The sequence below is a fragment of the Myotis lucifugus genome, unplaced genomic scaffold, assembly GCF_000147115.1.
Source record: "Myotis lucifugus unplaced genomic scaffold, Myoluc2.0 scaffold_60, whole genome shotgun sequence".
NCBI classification, from domain to species: domain Eukaryota; kingdom Metazoa; phylum Chordata; class Mammalia; order Chiroptera; family Vespertilionidae; genus Myotis; species Myotis lucifugus.
The window spans coordinates 1,587,066-1,605,674 of NW_005871108.1; the positions used below are offsets into that span (position 1 = coordinate 1,587,066).

At 53.6% G+C, this 18,609-nt stretch overlaps 1 protein-coding gene across 3 annotated transcripts; it reads right to left on the reverse strand.

The window, feature by feature from the left end:
- Window positions 1-3,814: 3,814 nt before the first annotated feature.
- RBCK1 (RANBP2-type and C3HC4-type zinc finger containing 1) lies at window positions 3,815-17,336 on the reverse strand. Of its 3 annotated transcripts, none has more exons than XR_002829452.1 (11): window positions 17,171-17,336; window positions 14,591-14,684; window positions 14,295-14,493; window positions 12,367-12,485; window positions 12,118-12,291; window positions 10,867-11,027; window positions 9,792-9,903; window positions 6,726-6,905; window positions 6,358-6,502; window positions 5,904-6,047; window positions 3,815-4,958 (listed from the first exon to the last, which is right to left on the reverse strand). XR_002829452.1 is itself a non-coding variant. In XM_006089379.3 (11 exons), exons 1-11 carry the CDS (start codon window positions 17,305-17,307, stop codon window positions 4,878-4,880), a joined length of 1,500 nt encoding a protein of 499 aa, XP_006089441.1. In that variant the 5' UTR covers window positions 17,308-17,336; the 3' UTR covers window positions 3,815-4,877. The 3 variants fall into 3 exon arrangements, 2 of the variants coding, with proteins under 2 accessions (XP_006089441.1, XP_023610118.1); XM_006089379.3 differs by having other exon boundaries at window positions 6,358-6,456; XM_023754350.1 differs by lacking the exons at window positions 10,867-11,027; window positions 14,591-14,684; window positions 17,171-17,336 and having other exon boundaries at window positions 6,358-6,456; window positions 14,295-14,405.
- Window positions 17,337-18,609: the final 1,273 nt, after the last annotated feature.

Sequence of the window (18,609 nt, forward strand, 5' to 3'; positions counted from 1 at the left end):
CTCTTTCTGTTTCACCTGCAATGAGTATGATCTGCACACTCCGGCCGCGGCTAGGTGCCCCTGGTTAGTCAAGCAGCAGAAGTGGTGTGGGGTGTGAGCTGGGCAATCTTGACTGTTTTTCACATTGATCTGGGATGCCCTCATTTCCAAAGGCTGACACTCGCGTTTGGAACCTAACCAGAGCCTAGTGGACATAACTTTGCCTCCACATGTAATTCCTGTCCCAGAGGAGCTGTGAGCGCTTTTTCTTGCCAAGCTTTTCCAACATGGCACTCCCAGCAGTTGGGTATTGGGAACCAGAGCAGTTGCCAAGTGCCTGTTGCCACCATCCTGTGGATGGGCCGATCACAGAGGCAAGAATCCATGTCGTCTGGGATGTTTAATGTTTCCCTGTCCCAGATGGGGGGAGGGGAGAGTGCCCAAGGCTGAACAGCATCACAGCCCCCTGACCTTGTCCCAGCACTGTAGCCAGCTGCCCATGCTGCCCCCCGATCTGACACGGAGAATGCAGAGCTGGGACACAGGTCAGGACCCTGTGGCCTCTGGGAGCTCACACCGGAGTTGCATTGAAGGAACAGTTTGGGTGGCAGATTCACTGGCAGTTTCATGGGAATTGAGTGTAAAAAGTAGAATTTTGAAAATGGGAACATTGAAGGAAAGGTGTACGTTGTATGAGAAATATTTGTGTTTTTTCTGTTTCCCTAAAATTCTTGGAATTTCCTGATAGGAGTATCTTTTGTGCTTCATGATTCCCTTGCAGTCCCACCTGAGTTTATGCTAACGAGATGGCTCACAGTGGGACTGCTAGATGTCCTCAGAATGGGGCAGGTCCCCGAAAGGCCAAAGTGATGAGTGGGGACTTTTGGCCCCATCCCCTGGCCTCCTAGGAGGAGAGGAAAGGCTGGAGATTGAACTCCACAACCTTGATTCAGATTCTAGGAGCTGCTGGGTTGGTGAACGCATCAAAATGCTGGGAGGGTCTGCACCCTCTCCCCATACCTTCTCTATTCATTTCTTCCATTGAGCCGTTTCTGAGTTATATCCTTTATTAAAAATCGGTAAACAAGTGTTTTCCTGAGTTCTGTGAGCCCTACTAGCAAATGATTGAATCTGAGGGGGAGTGGTAGGAACCCCTGAATTTGAAGTTGGCCAGGAAGAAGTGTGGGTAGCCTGGGCACCGTTTGCGGTTGGCATCTGAAGTGGGGCAGTCTTGTGGGACTGAGCCCTATAATTTGTGGGATCTGACGTTAACCAGGTAGTGTCAGGATTGAACTGTTGGACACCCGTTGGTGCTGGAGGATTGGAGAAGTGCAAGGCTGAGGGGAAAGAAGTATGAAAATAACAGCTGAGTGAAGTGTGTGGGTGTCTGTAGACAGCAGAGCCCAAGAGGACCGGAGTTTGGGGTCTGTGGATGGAGAGGGCAGTGGCAGGGGAAGGTCCTTAGGGTTCAGGTCTGGGACAACTTTGAGCTGTGGAGGAGAGTGGGACTCTAGGTCCGTGGTCGGCAAACTGCGGCTCGCAAGCCACACGCGACTTCTGCGCGTGGGCCACGGTTTCAATCGCACTGTACGTGCGCGCCCGCACGTGGTATTTTGTGGAAGAGCCACACTCAAGGGGCCAAAGAGCCGCATGTGGCTCACGAGCCAGTTTGCCGACCACTGCTCTAGGTGATTTGGGGGTGAGGATGGGCCCAAAACTGGGTCCAGAGAGAATCATTGGTAGCATCATGGCAAGTGTGTTACTTCATGGCAGTTTGAGCTGCTGCAAGTTCAACATCTGTGAGACTCATTGTCAATAACAGTAAGATAGGGATAGTCCCATCTCACATGGACGGTAATGAAATGATGTTTGGGAAAATGCTTTACAAACTGTGAGGTCATGCCAGTGTTTTGATTCCATTTTGGTGAACAGTTTAAGAATAAATGCCTTTAGCCAGCCCTGCGCATGGGACCCATGTTCGTTCAGAGATTAAGTGGTCACTAAAAGGAATAGGCCAAAGGCTTTTGCCAAATCGAGCCAAGAGATGATGGGCCTGCAGCTCAGCCTGACTGTCCTTTCCCTGCCCTGCTGTCCTCCGTGTTTTCTGTAGCTCCTGCTGCCTTTTTTCCTGTCTTCACAAAGGCCCTCAACTTGCTAGCAGTATTTTTCCCAGACTTGCATATGGTTGGAATTTGCCCAGGAGCCTTTGTGAGCCAGCAAGGCTGTGGGCTTGCCTCCAGCTTCCTGCGTTTGAGCGAGTGGCTTTTATGCCAGCCCAACACTAAGGAAGACACATGCAGCTCTGACATGGGCTGTGGCACGTCCTCCACACTCTGCCCACAGCAGCAGCAGCAGCTCTTTATCTGAGCAGTGGGCTTCCACTTGCCTTTTCCTGTCCAGGAGACAAAGATAGTCACACAAATATATTTGGGGCCTCCTGCTGCTTCCTTGGGGAGGTAATTTAAGTCTAAAGCTCATGGGGCTTGGTTTCAAGTCTGCTCTGGCCAGTTGGCGATGGATTCTCAAGAGCTGGGGCCCGGGCCTGGGGTGGCCCCTTGGGAGAGGATGGCACTTCCCCTTGACCCTGCAAGAGAGAGCACTTGTGAACCTCACCCCCTGGTACATTGAGTGTGGCACTGGAGACTAGAACCCTGGGGCTGCCCTGACCCCCCATTTTGGCTGCAGCAGACTCACGCCCTGTCCGTGCTGGCGTGGATGGAGTGGGCCGAGGGAGAGATGTAGCCAACGAAGCCCCTTGTGCCTGTCTTGTCCTTATTTTGATGCAGCCACAGGTAAATACTGCAACACCTCTTAATATTTATGGGGGAAGGAAAGGCAGGGCATTGAAAAGACCTGTTAGCAGTTGCATCCTCTGAACCAAGAGAATGGTCTGCTTTTCTCTTGTGCCCCAGCCCCTAAGGCAGAGGTGGGGAACGTCCAGCCCTCAAAATCATTTGGTCTGGCTCTGCCAAGGCATTAGGGGTGAGTTAATTAAATGTTTGACCAAATAGAGCAGGCTAATTTTTCAAAAACTTATTTTTATTGATTTCAGAGAGGAAGGAAGAGGAAGAGATAGAAATATAATTGAGTTATCAATCGGCTGCCTTCTGCACGCCCCCCTCCCCCCCACCACCACTGGGGATTGAGCCTGCCACCCAGGCATATGCCCTGACCAGAAATCAAACAGTGACCTCCTGGTTCATAGGTCAATACTCAACCACTGAGCCACACCGGCGGTGCTAGCAGGCTACTTTTTAAGTTGCTAATTTTGTGTGGCCCATGAAGGATGTTGTATCCAAATGGCCCTTGGCAGAAAAAAGGTTCCATCCCTGCCTAAGGGATGCCAAGATGGACCTGGCAGGAGGGGAGGGAGGAAGGAGGTGGTAAGAGAGTACTCTGCCCTGATCTGGGCCCCATCTTACTCCTGTGGTCCAGGTCTCAACTGCTGTGCCCTCCAGGTCAGTGGCTGTGCCTGTGTCTCGCTCAGAGTGGGAGGCTGCCCGAGCGTGCCCTTGAGCTACCACAGCTGCTGTGAGCCAGCGCCGGCAAAGCAGGAAGACATTCATGTCCTCTGATAGCTCTGCTCACAGTGCCTGTGGTCAACTCCAGTCCTGGCCTCCAAGGACAGGGGGGCATTGCGTTTCCAGCGGTTAGAATAAGCTCACTGCCCTGAAACCACATGCCCCAACTTCTGAAGCCTGGAGTCTAGGCCCTGAACAGCAGAGACAAGCTCTGCCTCTTTGATGACCCACGGCACAGCTCAGACATGTTGACCATCAAATACCAGGTCTCACGGGAAGGGAGTGGGTCCGAGAATGCAGTAAAACTTACAGAATGAACACCCAGAATGTTTTTTATTAATCCCTGACCAACACAAAAAGAAGACTGATAAATATGGCTGGACCAATGCTGTGACATTTTTACCTGAGATGCTAAAATTAGGATGGACAGCCTCACCCCTCAATTGCAGCAGTTTTACCTGATCCTGAAATGTTTGTCCCCGACCTTGGATGCCCACTGAGCGGCAGAGGGAGCAGCAAGCCTTTCCTGCCGCCTGTACCTGCTGCTCGGCCCCTTCCTGCCCCTCAAGCCCACACCCATCTGCAGAACCTGCTTTGTGGCCTCTCAATACACTGCAAACTCAAGGGCATCCTACCCGCTCAAGCTGGGCACAGGGATGCCAAGCGGCTCACATACACTTCCTGCTGCAGTTCCTGGAGCGCCTGGGATCCTGCTTTCTCAGAGTCCCAGCCCATGTCCCTCTCACTCCCTCAGACATCACACTCATCCCTTCCTGGAAAACCATTTTAATGAGCTGACACCAGCAGCAAAGAGGGAGACGTGGAAGCTGGACCAGAGGAGCTGTGCTTTAGAAACTGCTAGGTCTCCCTCCTGGCTCTGAACAGGATTAGCAGCAGTTCTAAAAGGCCCCAGGCCTCCAACAGCAAAGCCAGAGAAAAGTCAGCCCAGAAAGCCGACGGGAAGTGGCAGGCTGGGAGTGCACAGTGTTGAGACGGGGTGGGGGGTTTGGGGCGGGGGGGGGGGGTGTATGGACTCACACGGGGCTCTCAGAGGCTCTACCCAGCAAGGCCTAGGGCCAGGGCTGTGTAAGGCTGCGCCAGGCAGAGGTGGGAGCCACAAAGAAGAGATGAAAGGTCTGGCCAGCAAGCCCCAGGGAAAGGCAAAGGCACTGGGGCAGAGGCGGCTAAGGACAACAGCCAGCTCAGGTGGGGCCCTTGCAACACCCACAACAAACAAGGCCGCCATGCAGCTCCGAGGCCTTGGCTCTGCTGGGTCCTTCTCCGAGCGTAAAGGCATCTCCCAGGCCAGAATTCAGAGCCAAAGCACCTGCCCTGTCCCACAGCAACGGTGGGCGTGGGGACTGGGCCATCTTCAGCTCAGTGACAGTTCTGACAGCTGGGGTGGCAAGGAATCCCATTCACCCGGCAACGGCAGCCCCCGCTGGTGTCTCCAGGGCCCTACAGAATCGGGGAGAGAGGTCAGGGCAGGGCAGACAGTGGCCCCATGATATTCCATCAACCAAAACCCACTCCACTCCAGGCCCTGCTTCTAAACTGGCCCTCGGCCTCAGCAGCCTGATGGAGGCCATCACGAGGGCCTTTCTGGGCACCCAGTTCCATGGCCTCGCTCTGCCTCCCCGAGACCCAGAGCAGGGAAGGAGCTGGTGGTCTCTGCACATTCTGGAAGGTCAGCACATGGGCAGCACCAAGAAGGGCTGCTCCTCCGCCTCCACCGTCTCAAAGCCCGTCTGTGACAATGATCCCCCAACCCCAGCAACACACCCCTAATTTGATAGCTACCACATATGAAGTGCTCACATGACAGGCATCCACTGCGCCCGTTTCTTACCCTTTTTCATTTGATTCTGACAATAAGCCTAAGTGAGACAGGCCCAGCTATCACCTCCATTTTCCAGATAAAGAAACCGAGGCTCAGAGAAGGCAGTAACAGCCTAACCCACACGGCCCGCGTGTGCCAGAGCCGCGGACCCACGCCACCGCGGACTCCACACTGAGCCCTTCCTTGGTCACTGTCCTCTAGGGCAAGGGCTGCGACTCTTCTCTCTGAAGAGCCAGACGGTGATTTCTGGCCTTGCAGGCCACGCAGTCTGCCTTCGGAGCATAAAAGCCGCCGCAGACTACGTGAAAGAATAAGCAGGGCTGTGCTCCCCTAAAACTTCGCTTACGGACCAAAAAAATCAGATTCATGTGATTTTCACACGTCACAAAATATTCTTTTGATATTTTTTAACCATTTAAAAAGTAAAAAATGTTCTTACTTCACAGGCTGCACAAATACAGGCAGGGGACTGGATGGGGCTGTAGTTTTCCAACCCCCACTCCTGGGCGAAGCCGAGGGCCCCCTCCCCACCTCTCCTGAGCCTCTGCTCCCTAAGGACTCACCCCGGGGCCCCAGCGCGGGCCCTTGGTGACCCAGCAGATCTCGGTTTGGCAGACAGTGCAGCGGATCCAGTCACAGCCGTCCTTCTTCTGCACCACGATCTGGCACTGCGGGCAGTGCATGGCCTCGCCCTGCTGCAGCATGGACTGGGGCAGAGCAGGGGCTGACGTTGGGGCCAGGCGGGGGCAGCGGCCTGGCCTCGTTCCCTCCCTGTGGCCCTCCCAACTATAGAGGAAAACCCGCCTCCGCTGGAGTGGCCTCTCTCCCAGGCTCCCTGTTTCTGCCGTCTCCTCCCTCCACCCAGACACTTGTCCTGCTGCTGAGCCCCTATCCCAAGCCCCAGCTCTGGATGGGAGTGAGGCCAGAGGGGGGCCAGAGCCTCCAGGGCCCATACACCACAGCCCTTCTAGCTCCCAAAACTCAAATCCCCAGGCCCTCAGCCCTTCCCAGGCTCACCCTCAGCATCTCCGTCGTCTGCCGGGCGGCTACGTCGTTCTGAGCCCGCAGGGCCAGGTCGTCCTGGTACTCCCTGCAGTTCATCTGCTCGTGGATGGCCTGCAGGGAGTGGGGGGCTCGAGATGAGAAGTCTCCCGTTGGGGATCTGGGAGAGGTGGGGGACAGCAGGCACCCACACAGTACATAATGCCTCTAGGTGTTGTCACCGACCGGGCCTCACGTTATAAACCACACACGCACTTTACAGAAGACACCGAAGCCAGGGAGGTGAAGCTGAGGTCGGCATGTATGATAATATTTACCCATTTAAGTCCTGATGGGCACAAACCCTAAACCACCTCTCCCCCAGCTGTGGCCCCTCATCCCACCTTGCAGAGCAGGCAGTTGACGCGGAAACACACGGGGCAGGTGAACTCATTGACGTCATCCTCAAAGAAGCACCACCCCTTGCAGTCCGGGGTCTTGCAGTGGTAGCTGAAGGCACTGCGGTTCTCAGCGATGGAGACACCCAGGTCCAGAAACCGCTGGTAGTCCTCGGGGGTCAGCAGCTGCCAAGACCATCGCCTCAGTCTCCGGGACTCAGGACACCTGCTATGCGGCCCTCCCTGCCACCAAATATGCCCCTGGGAGCCCCCGATCCATAAAGTCCCACCCAGCCCCAGGCTCGTTTCTTCCCGTCAGTATTTGAAACTCCATCAAAAAGTGGATCCATGTTCTGGAGAGGGCTGGTGACGATGGCCGCACAACAGTGGGAATATACTTAATGCACCGAACTGTGCATTTAAAAGTGGTGAAGATGGTAGTTTTATATACATTTTACCACAATAAAAAAAATGGACAAAAATAATAACAAGCAATGCTGGGGAACATGTGGTTAAACTAGCACCCTGGTACATTTCACTCTGAGAAAGCAATGTGGCAGTAACATTTCAACCACCCAGACTTTTCTGATCCTTCGGGACTCACTCTGCTTCTACAAGTTTATCCTAAGAAAATAATATTAAGAAGAAAGAGACACCATGCAAAATGTTTGTTGAAGCATTGCTTACGAACGGAGACGTTGGAATTATTAAGAGGTATAAACAGGATCTATGCCATAGAGATAACCTTTAGAAAGATTTTGTAGCAAAATAGCAAAGGCTGCCCTAGCCAGTTTTGCTCAGTGGTCAGAGCGTTGGCCCACAGACTGAAGGGTCTCGGGTTCGATTCCTGTCAAGGGCACGTACCTCAGTTACAGGCTCAATCTCTGGTCGGGGCAGGGGCAGGAGGCAACTAGTTGATAAGTCTCTTTCACATCAATGTTTCTCTCTGTCTCTCCCCCTCCCTTCTACTCTCTCTAAAAATCAATGGAAGACATATGTACTACTATCTGTAATACTTCAAACAATAAAAAAACTAAAGATCAATGGAAAAAATATCCTCAAGTGAGGATTAACCAAAAAATAAATAAAATAAAAAAATAGCAAAGGCTATTGTATCTATGCTGGTTATACTAGTAAAAATCATGCCTGGCCAGCATGGTTCAGTGGTTAGGATCGACCTATGAACCAGGAGCTCATGGTTCAATTCCTGGTCAGGGCACATGCCCAGGCTGCAAGCTCGATTCCCAGTAGGGGGCATGCAGGAGGCAGCCAATCAATGATTCTCTCTCATCATTGATGTTTCTCTCTCCCTCTCCCTTCCTCTCTGAAATCAATAAAAATCATGCGTACGTTCTATATCTTGATTGGGGTGGTGGTTACATGAGACATTTGTCAAAATTCACCCAATAGTACACTTACAATAACTGCATTTTATTGTGTGCAAAGTATACCGTAATGAAGTTGATTTAAAAAAGGAAAAATACCATGTCTGCCCAGAGACACCAAAGTTAACAGGAGAAAAATGCAATCAGGGATCTGCTGGGATGGTGGGGTCGTGGCAACAACTATGGCTACCAGGTCACATGGACTGACTCTCCAGGCCCCGGAGAGGAGGCCTCAGCAACCTTCTGGAGGTACCCTTCCCAGATACCCCACAGAGGAAGGAGATGAAAATGGGGCTGCTCTTGGGGTTAATTGTGGGAGTTCTCAAGTTCTACCCTTCTGTCTGCCCTCTTTCCCTTGAGGCAGAACTCCTTGGGCTCCACGAAATGCTTGGTGAAGCCAGAGGGTTCTCAGAAGCAGGGTCACAGGGGAGAGGCAGGAGTGACGGGGAGAAACAGGGTCTGGTGTACGTGCCTGTGGGGTCCTCCATTTGGACCTCAGCCACCATGCCTCACGTTTTTGCCTGGGTGTCCGAAGATGCCCAGTTCTGGGAAGGCCACTGCCCAGCAGTTTAAAAACCTTAAATCAAGCCCAACAGTCCACTTTACAGATGGGGAAATGGAGGCCCAGAGGAGGGAGAGATCAACAGCAGTCAGGGAGAGAACTTGATAATAGCATTAACAGCAATAGCGCGCGCACACACACAGGTGCACACAGATAGCACTGTGCTAGACTGCACACACACAGGTGCACACACAGACAGCTCTGTGCTAGACTGCACACACAGGTGCACACACAGACAGCTCTGTGATAGACTGCACACACACAGGTGCACACACAGCTCTGTGACAGATTGCACACACACAGCACTGTGATAGATGCTGGAGGAATGGCCCCAATTTGCTCATGTCTCCCTGAGCCTGGAGTCCCCTCCTGCACAGAATCTGGGCTTGAGCCTGTGACTTGCTTTAGCCAGCGGAAGAGCAGCAAGTGTGAAAGGAGCCGACCTGAAAAGCACTCCTGCGCTGGGGCCCCGCTGGCTGCTCTGGGAACTCTGAGACCCTACCACGCGGGAGCCTGGCCAGCCTGCTGGCAGATGGGAGACCAAAGTGGAGAGGCCCAGCCAGCCCAGCCATCGCAGGAAGACCATCGTAAGCCAGTCCAGGACAGTGACCACCAGCTAAGCCCAGATGAGGTCAGCCAGGCCCAACCTGGACCAGAAGAATCGTCCAGATAAGCCGAACCGAAATTACTAAGTGGCAGCTTCATGAGCTAAATAAACGGTGGCTGTTTTAAGCCACTAAGTCTGAATGACCTGTTACACAGCACAAGGTAACTGATAAGGACTTACCACGTGTCAAGCGCTACTCTCGATTCTTTACACAAATCCTTCACAACCTTGAAACAGAAAGTAACTCTAACTTGGCCCTGCACTGAGATGAGAACATGAGGCACAGAGGCCGAGTATCTGACGGGAGGTCACCCAGGCCCGCTACCTGCTTGGCTGTCTTTCCTTCATAAGGGGGTTTCTTGACCAGCTACCTCCCCCAGTTCCTGTCCTGTTGACTACTTGGGCCCCCAGCATCCCACACAGAGAAGCTCTTGATAAATGTCTGCTGCCCGAGACCGGCACCCTGGGCCAGTTCCCACCTGCCAGCTCGGGGCCCAGCTCCCCGCCCCCAGGCTTACCGCCCGGATCTCCCTCTCCAGCAGCTTGCCCGAGCACGAGTAGGTGTTGTCAATGAAGGGGCAGGCGACCTCTGCCTCCTGGCTGTTGCGGATGGTGCCCTGCAGACACTCCCTGGGAGCGGGATGGAGTGTAGGTGGATTATCTGAACCCCACCCACCGGGACCCCACCCTCGCAGGGTGAGCCTGTTCCCAGGTGGGTTTCTCAATGTCTCCCTTCTGCCCCACCAACCCGTCACCATGGCCTCAACGCCTGCCCACCCCACTGCTCTGGTCCAGGTCTCCGTCTCCCTCACCTGGAAGACAGCGGCAGCCTCCTGGGCTCCCTGTGTCCCCCACACTCCTCCCCAGTGGCTCCCATCCCGTCCTGCTCAGGCTCAGAACAAATCCAAACTCTTAACTGTGCTCCTAAGCACCCCATGACTTGCCCTCCCTAACACCTCTCTGTCCATCCGTCTGCTCCAGCCACACTGACCCCTTTTCCTGTAGAGGCCAGGCACATACCCATGCCAGTGCCACCTCCAGGGCTCCCTGGCCCCCTGCTGGAGCAGGGCCCTGTTATCATAATCCGCTGGTGCTTGGCACATCAGTTACAGTTAACCCGTGACTATGTGACTAATCGGCCTCCCACTGGAATGACACCCCAGAAGGCAGTAACTGAACTTTTTGCTCCCTCCTGGGCCTAGCACAGTCCCTGGCACCCAGGGGCTGCTCACCAGATGTCAGGATGTGCTCTCCACAGCCCAGGATGGAGGGGCCGGGAGAGGAGGAGCCTGCCCACCAGCCAGGTGCAGGGCGAGGTTGGCTCAGGTGGCCAGGGCTAGGGCCTCAATGCCCTGCAGGGGCCTGGGTAGGAGTAGTGAGGGGCACGGGCTCTGGAGCCAGAATGCCTGAGCTGCATGGCACTGAGCAAGTTGCTGGCCTCTCTGTACCTCACATTCTCCCCTGCGAATGGGGAGACAATGCCTGACAGGGTTTTGTGGGTGTCCAAGATGTGAGAGCACAGGACCCACCCCCTTTCCGCCTGGTTAACTGGTGGCCGGGACCCATGCTGCTTTGCGGGGGTGGGGCCCGCACCTGCAGAAGGCGTGCAGACACTCCCGCAGCACCACGGCCTCGCCGGGCGCCAGCACCGAGTAGCACACGGGGCACTCGGCGGGCTCGGTGTTCAGCACCAGGCTCCTCTGGTCCAGCTGGATGTGCTGCAGGTAGTTCCCCTCCTGCTGCTGCTGCTTCCGCTGGGCACATGGGGCGGGGCCGTGGGCAGGTCAGGGTCTCAGGGATGGGTCAGACCAGGAAGGGGGCAGGACAAGGGTCCTGGTCAGATCCCAGAGAGGGGACAAGGCTGGGAGAGTCAGGATTCCCAGGCAGGGGTGGCAGTGGCTGGGCAGTGGCATGAGCGAGAGCTGCTGGGAAGAGTGAAGCTCGGAGCAGGGCCAGGCAGAGTACCAGGGGCAGGAGGAAGGCCAGGCAGGGCAAGTTGGGGCTGCAATCAGGAGTCAAGCCAAGCCAGGGAGCCATGGTGGTAAGGAAAGGCCAGGGTCTGAGGAGGCAATCAGAGGTACCAGGGCTCACATTTCTGCCAAGCTGAGCAGGCGGGGCCAAGGGTTGGAGGTGGGGCAAGGTAAGGTCACGGAGTAGTCAGGGGTATGGGAAGGGGAAGTGATGTTATGGAGCAGAGCAAGGCGGGAGAGAGGAGGAATCCGGCCAGGGTTGCAGATGGACCAGGAGGGAGGTCATGGCTGGGTGGGTAAGGGCAGCTCTGGGTCCAAAGGAGCAAGGTGGAGGATGGGGCATCCGATCGGAATGGGGACATCAGGGTCAGGTGTCTGTGTGATCAGCAGACAGGACGGGACTACAAGAGGGGCGGGCAGAGGGTGGGGCCAACCTCCCAGGGAGCAGTGAGGGGCTAGGTCCTGGGGTCACAGGAAGTCAGGGGTGGGATACAGCCAGAGAGGCAGGGTGGACAGGAATAGCAGGACTCAAGGTGAAGTCACAAGTGGACGAGGGGTGGCAGGTGGGACATGGTCAGGGTCTCAGCCAGGATGTTGGAATCCCAACAGGCACACTTGTACGCACAACTGGTGTGTATGTCAAAGCGAGGGGCGGAACCACAACCCACAGGGGGCAGGACATGAGAGCCTGGCTGGGGCCACAGCCAGGGAGCAGGGCCTCGGCCCCAGGAGAGGGAGGGTCAGTCAAGTGCAGGGGTCAGTCCAGGAGGGGCCAGGCAGCAACTGGGGAGGAGCAGGGTGTGGAGGGCCTCCCTTCCTGGCCTCCGCCTCCCGGTCCGTCCGCAAGTGTCTGCCTGGGGACACCCCTGCCCACCTGCTGGTACTGGCGCAGCGCCTCCTCCTCGCTGGCCAGGCGCGCTCGCTCCTCTGCGTCCGGCTGGTACGTGGCGGGGACCTGGTAGGTCTCGGGCCTCGCCCGGCAGCACATCTCACAGCCGGGCCGTGTGGGCTTATTGATGAAGGTACAGCCAGGGCACTGCCAGCCCACCTGGGGACAGAGGGGCCCTGAGCTCAGCACGTTGAGGGGCCAGGCAGGGTGAGTCGGGGACCAGGGGCGGCTTACCGGTGGGGGCTCAGGAATGGTGTCAGGCCCCTGACCTGGCTCCTGGGGGGCCCCAGGCTTCGGAAGTGCCGGCTCCTGTGGGCCCCTGGGCTGCAGCGCGAGGTCCTTGAAGCCCAGATCTGGGGAAGAGGGTTAGGAGTTGGTGGATCCATGCAGCCGACTTCGCCCACCCCGGCAGCCAGCCAGGACCCCACCCTGCGCCCCAGTCCCTCCTCCCCTCTCTCCTCCCCGGAGGAGTCTCCAGCTTGGTCCTACCAGGTGGACCCAGACCGGCTGAGAGTGCTGGTGCCACAGGGTCAGCGCCCCTCCTCCACCCACGAGTGCCCCTGTGTCCTGGCGGCTTAAAAATCCTGCCTCACAACCGGCCTCTTGTGCTCCTGCAGTGAGGCACCTTGAGGGACAAACAGCACTCCTGAGCTGGACCTGCCAAAATACTGACTCCGACCCATTCACGAGACACTTGACGAAAAAACAAAACTGGACTCTTAACACATCAATATCAGGAGGGTCAAGGGAAGACTGAGCAGGCCTAGGACTGAAGGGATGGAGAGGACAGCCGAATGCCAGGGCCTTTGTTATAAAGGACATCTATACTAATAAAAGGGTAATATGCTAATTAGACCGGACCTCTTCCGGATGTCATTCCAGACGTCCTGCCTGACAAAGCCGGGGCCGGAGGGAAGCCAGCCCGGATCCCGGGCACTATGGGCAGCCGGAGGAGGGAAGCCCGGGTCCCAGTGCCTGTGGGCAGCCAGAGGAGGGAAGCCCGGGTCCCAGTGCCTGTGGGCAGTCAGAGGAGGGAAGCCCGGGTCCCAGGTGCCGAAGGGAAGCCGGAGGAGGGAAGCCCAGGTCCCAGTGCCTGTGGGCAGCCGGAGGAGGGAAACCTGGGTCCCAGTGCCTGTGGGCAGCCGGAGGAGGGAAGCCCGGGTCCCAGGTGCCAAAGAGAAGCCGGTGCCGGCAGCCAGGGGAAGAAAGGCCTACTTTTGCATGAATTTTTGTACATCGGGCCTCTAGCTAGTACATAAAAGTGCAGTATCAATGCTAACTTTCTAAATTTGATAGCTGTATGTGGTAATACAAGAAAATTAGTCTTTTTTTTTTTAAAGAAACACACACAGAAGTAATTATGGGAGAGGGCTATCATGTCTGCAACTTACCCTCAAAACAGTTCAGAAAAAAATTATTTATACCCAAACCAATAATTTTTATAAATAATGTTATAGAAAGATGATAAAGCAGAACAAATATGGGAATCTGTTATACAATTATTTATACAATTTTGAAACTTTTCTGTAAGTCCGACATATTCAAAAGTATAAAGCAGCCCTAGCCGGTTTGGCTCAGTGGCTAGAGCATCGGCCTGAGGACCAAAGGGTCCAGGGTCGGATTCTGGTCAAGGGCATGTACCTCGGTTGCAGGCTCCTCCCCTGCCCAGACCCTGGTCAGTGCTCGTGCAGGAGGCAACCAATCGATGTGTTTCTCTCACATGGATGTTTCTGTCTTTCCCTCTCTCTTCCACTCTCTCTAAAAATCAATGGAAAAATATCCTCGGGTGAGGATTAACAAAAACAAACAAAAAAAAAACAAAAAAAAAACTAAATAAATAAAATATGAAGTAAAAAATTTAAACACTAGCAATTATTATCTAATTTACAGAGTTAGAAAAGTAATGAGCAAAGACAGGAAGGGTCTTGCCAAGACCACCCAGCTGATAAACGCCAGAGCCAGGGCTGGACCCAGCCCCTCTCCCCTGGGCCACTGTCCCCAAAATGGATCCCGAAACGACTCCCTCCCGGGGAGTCCTTCGTCCTCTCTTCCCCACCACGGGGAGGATCCTCCAGGTGACCTGCCCGAAAGCCCAGGGGCTCTGCTCCCTCGAGCCCCAGGGCCTCCGGTGAGGGCCCTGTCACTCAGGAGCGGAGCCTCACCTTCCAGCACCCGCAACTGGCGCTGCCGCTGCAGCTCTTGAGGGTTGAGGGAGGTGTTGCAGGCTGACAGCAGGTAGAGGTAGGCCCGGTCACCATCCCGCCGCACGCCATGCGAGTGCAGCGTCTCCTGGTCCCGGGCCAACCGCTGCCCAATCACCCACTGCTGCAGCGCTGGCGGGAAGCCATAGTCCAGGAACACCTAGGGGAGTGGGGAGGGGGAGGGGGGAAGACCAGGGAGAGTCAGAGCCAAATGGGAAGCCTCCGCCCTGATGTCTCCCCTCGGCCTCCTCACTCACCATGTCCTTGAGGGAAGCCACGGTCATGTCAGGTCGCACTGTGAGCCAGATGGTGACAGTGTGCAACTGAGCGTCCTCCACACTCACCCACAGCCTGCAGAGGAGAACTGGGGAGTAACACGGGCTCGGGCTGCAGGTCCCCTCAGCCGCCAGCTACCCGCATGGACATGTTTGTACACTTGTGCATGACATGCATGCACACACACACACACACACACACACAGGCCCCCTCCCACATCATCCCCCCAGTCTGTGTCAGGGGCCTCTCCTGGATTCTCGCACCCCTGTGCTTCCTTTATCAGAGCCCACTGCTCAGCCCCTGCGATGGCTGCACAGTGCTCCTGGAATACATCCACTCACCGTGCACACAGGGCCTCTGTGACTGCCCCCTCACCACCTCTCCAGCCTCTTCTATCCTTCTCTCTCTTGCTCCCTAACGAAGCCAGCAGTTATTTACCATATGCCCAGACTCTGCAAAGCGCCTGACATGCATTAACTCACCTAATCCTCTCAGCATACCCATCAGGCAGGTACGTTGTTATCCCTAATTTACAGATACAGACACGAGCCCAGCCCTAGCCTGTTTGGCTCAGTGGATAGAGCGTCGGCCTGCGAACTGAAAGGTCCCAGGTTCGATTCTGGCCAAGGGCACATGCCCGGGATGTGGGCTCGATCCCCAGTGGGGGGCTTGCAGGAGGCAGCCGATCAACGATTCTCTCTCACCATTGTTGTTTCTCTCTCTCTCTCTCCCTTTTCCTTCCTCTCTGAAATCAATAAAAATATATTTTTTAAAAAACACAAATGTGCCGAAACCGGTTTGGCTCAGTGGATAGAGCGTCGGCCTGCGGACTGAAAGGTCCCAGGTTCGATTCCGGTCAAGGGCATGTACCTTGGTTGCGGGCACATCCCCAGTGGGAGATGTGCAGGAGGCAGCTGATCGATGTTTCTCTCTCATCGATGTTTCTAACTCTCTATCTCTCTCCCTTCCTCTCTGTAAAAAATCAATAAAATATATTTAAAAAAAAAAAACACAAATGTATAAAAAAACAAAACAAAACACGAGCCCAGACAGGTTACCGTGACTTTGCCAAGTAAGCAATTTATAACTGTTAGAGGCAGGATTTCAATCCAAACAGTCTAATTCCAGAGAAATGGTTTTAAACACATCCTTTTCAAGGATCCCAAAACGTTTTTGGAAGACCAAAAGCATAAAAAGGGAAAGCTAAGCCGTAGCCCGTTTGGCTCAGCGGATAGAGCGTTGGCCTGAGGACTGAAGGGTCCCAGGTTTGATTCCAGGCAAGGGCATGCACCTCGGTCCCCTGCTCTGGTGGGGGTGGGGGGGATGCAGGAAGCAACCAATTGATGTGTCTCTATCACATCAATGTTTCTCTCTCTCTCACTCCCCCTTCCTTCTACTCTCTCTAAAAATCAATGGGAAAATATTAATTAAAAAAAGGGAGGGGGCGACTAAGATGAAAAACCAGAAATGAGGCCAGAAGAACCGGATAAATTAGGGTACAAAACAATAACAGTAAAGTCTACTTCATATCTTCAGAGAGATTTGGGAGAACACTGCATCCATAAAGGAAGAACAGCCAGAAGCAATCATAAAATGAGGAAGAATTCCTGAAAATTTACAAAGTGACTCTGGATTAACCTAGCCTTTAGATCCAACTACAAGTTCACAAGAAAAACGGGAGATACTAAATGACACCCTGAGGAGGCAATTAATAAATCCAGAATGTAGGAAATTTCTAAAAGTCAAAGACCAGTTTTCTTAAAAAAAATTAATGCCATAAAAATAGAGGAGAATAAAACAGGCTTAGACAATATTAAGAAACGCTATGTGTAGATCTCATTTGGTTCCTGATTGGAACAAACCAAGTATAAAAAACAGTAATGAGATAATTAGGGAAATTTGAATATAAACAGAGTACTAGGGGATTTAAAGGAGTTAATTTGTGAAAATGGTTTTGAGGTTATTTTTAAGTCCTTACTTTTTAAAAGATATCAAATTATTCAGGAATGAAATAATATCTGAAATTTGCTTTAAAATACTCCAGAAAATACTCTCAAAATTCCTCAGGATAATGATTTTCAACACCTAACCAACTATCAATGACATGAGGGCAAAATATAGAAATTTTTAGACATGTAAAGACTTCAAAAGTTTAGCATCCACTTTCCCATACAAAAAGTTTTTGAAATATAAGAACTAAGAATAGCCTGGCCAGCGTGGCTCAGTGGTTGAGCATCGACTTATGAACCAGGAGCTCACGGTTCAATTACTGGTCAGGGCACATGCCCGGGTTGTGGGCTCAATCCCCAGTAGGAGGCGTGCAGGAGGCAGCCAATCAATGATTTTCTCTCATCACTGATGTTTCTATCTCTCTCTGCCTCTCACTTCCTCTCTGAAATCAATAAAAATATATTTTAAAAATAAAATGCTGTTTGGTATAATAGGTATAAAATAAATTCTGTGGAAGAGGGAAAACAATAACTGTTCTATTGGCAAGAATATATTATGGCCCCCGAGGGTGCAGCAAGCCCTATGTCCCTGGCCAGCCATGCACTCCTCACCTGATGTCCTGTGTTGGGGAGATCTCAGGCTTCAGCTGCACCCTCAGGGGTACCCGTTGCTCTGCCAGCCAGGTGGCACACTCCATAGCCACCTGTTCATCCCCACCTGCCACTGCTCGGCTGAGTCTCAGGGCCATCTCCTCGGCTAAAATTCAACACAGTGGAAGCAAGTTAGCACAGGGTTTATTTCACAGGATCTGAGGATGAGGGATCACAAAGTAGGTGATCCTTTTACATGCTGCTTCCTCTGTCATCCCGGTGAACTCCTACATATCCTTCAGCACCCAGCTTAAAAATCCCCTTCTTGCCTGGCCAGAATGGCTCAGTGGTTGAGTGTCGACCTATGAACCAGGAGGTCAGGGTTTGATTCCCGGTCAGGGCACATGCATCATCCCCAGGAGGGGACGTGCAGGAGGCAGCCAATAAATGATTCTCTTTCATCATTGATGTTTCTCTCTCCCCCTTCCTCTCTCTGAAATCAATAAAAAATATATTTTTTTAAAAAAACACACCTTTCTGCCCTGACCAGTTTGGCTCAGTGGATAGAGCGTTGGCCTGCGGACTGAAGGGTCCCGGGTTCGATTCCGGTCAAGGGCATGTACCTTGGTTGCAGGCACATCCCCAGTGGGGGGTGTGCAGGAGGCAGCTGATCGATGTCTCTCTCTCATCAATGTTTCTAACTCTCTATCCCTCTCCCTTCCTCTCTGTAAAAAATCAATAAAATATATTTTTAAAAAAACCAAAAAACAAAAAAAACACCTTTCTCTGGGAAGTCTTCTCTGATACTCCCCAGTCCCCCTCCCTGCTCATTTGGTTCTATTTGTCCTTCATACTCCCAGGCCCCCCCATATTTCCATTCATTTATCTGACAAGCATTTATTGAGCTCCTACTGTATACCAGCCACTGTCCCAGAAACTGGGATTCAGCCAGTGAATTAGCTAAACACAGTCCCTCTCTTCATGTACGTTTCAACCTGGTAATTAGACAAGTTTAATAACGAGGGTGGGGGGCGGGAATCAGATTGTGATCCACGCTGGCAAGGAAATAGACAGGGTAAGGAGATGAGAGAAGGCCTCTAGGAGGAGGTGACACTGAAGCTGAGCCCTGAAAGAGGAGCTGGATATTTCAAGACCCAGCTGGGGAAGAGTCCCAGGTAGAGAGAAAGGTAAGGGCAAAGTTCTTAGCAAGAAAAGGTTGGATTAGATCAGAAAGGTGGGGGGGGGGGGGGCGCTCCAGCAGAATGAGCAAGAGAGTGATGAGCGGAGGAAGTCGGTGAGGTCAGCCAGGGCAGCGGCAGGGCCTTGTGGGCTATCCAGGGCCCAGGCTGTTCCAAGAACGCGGGGCGCACAGGAGGGTTCCGAGCCGGTGGGGACAGGGGGCAAGGGGCGAGGCCAGGGCCCTTGGTATTGAGGTCAGCGGGGTGCCCCCGCCCCTGCCC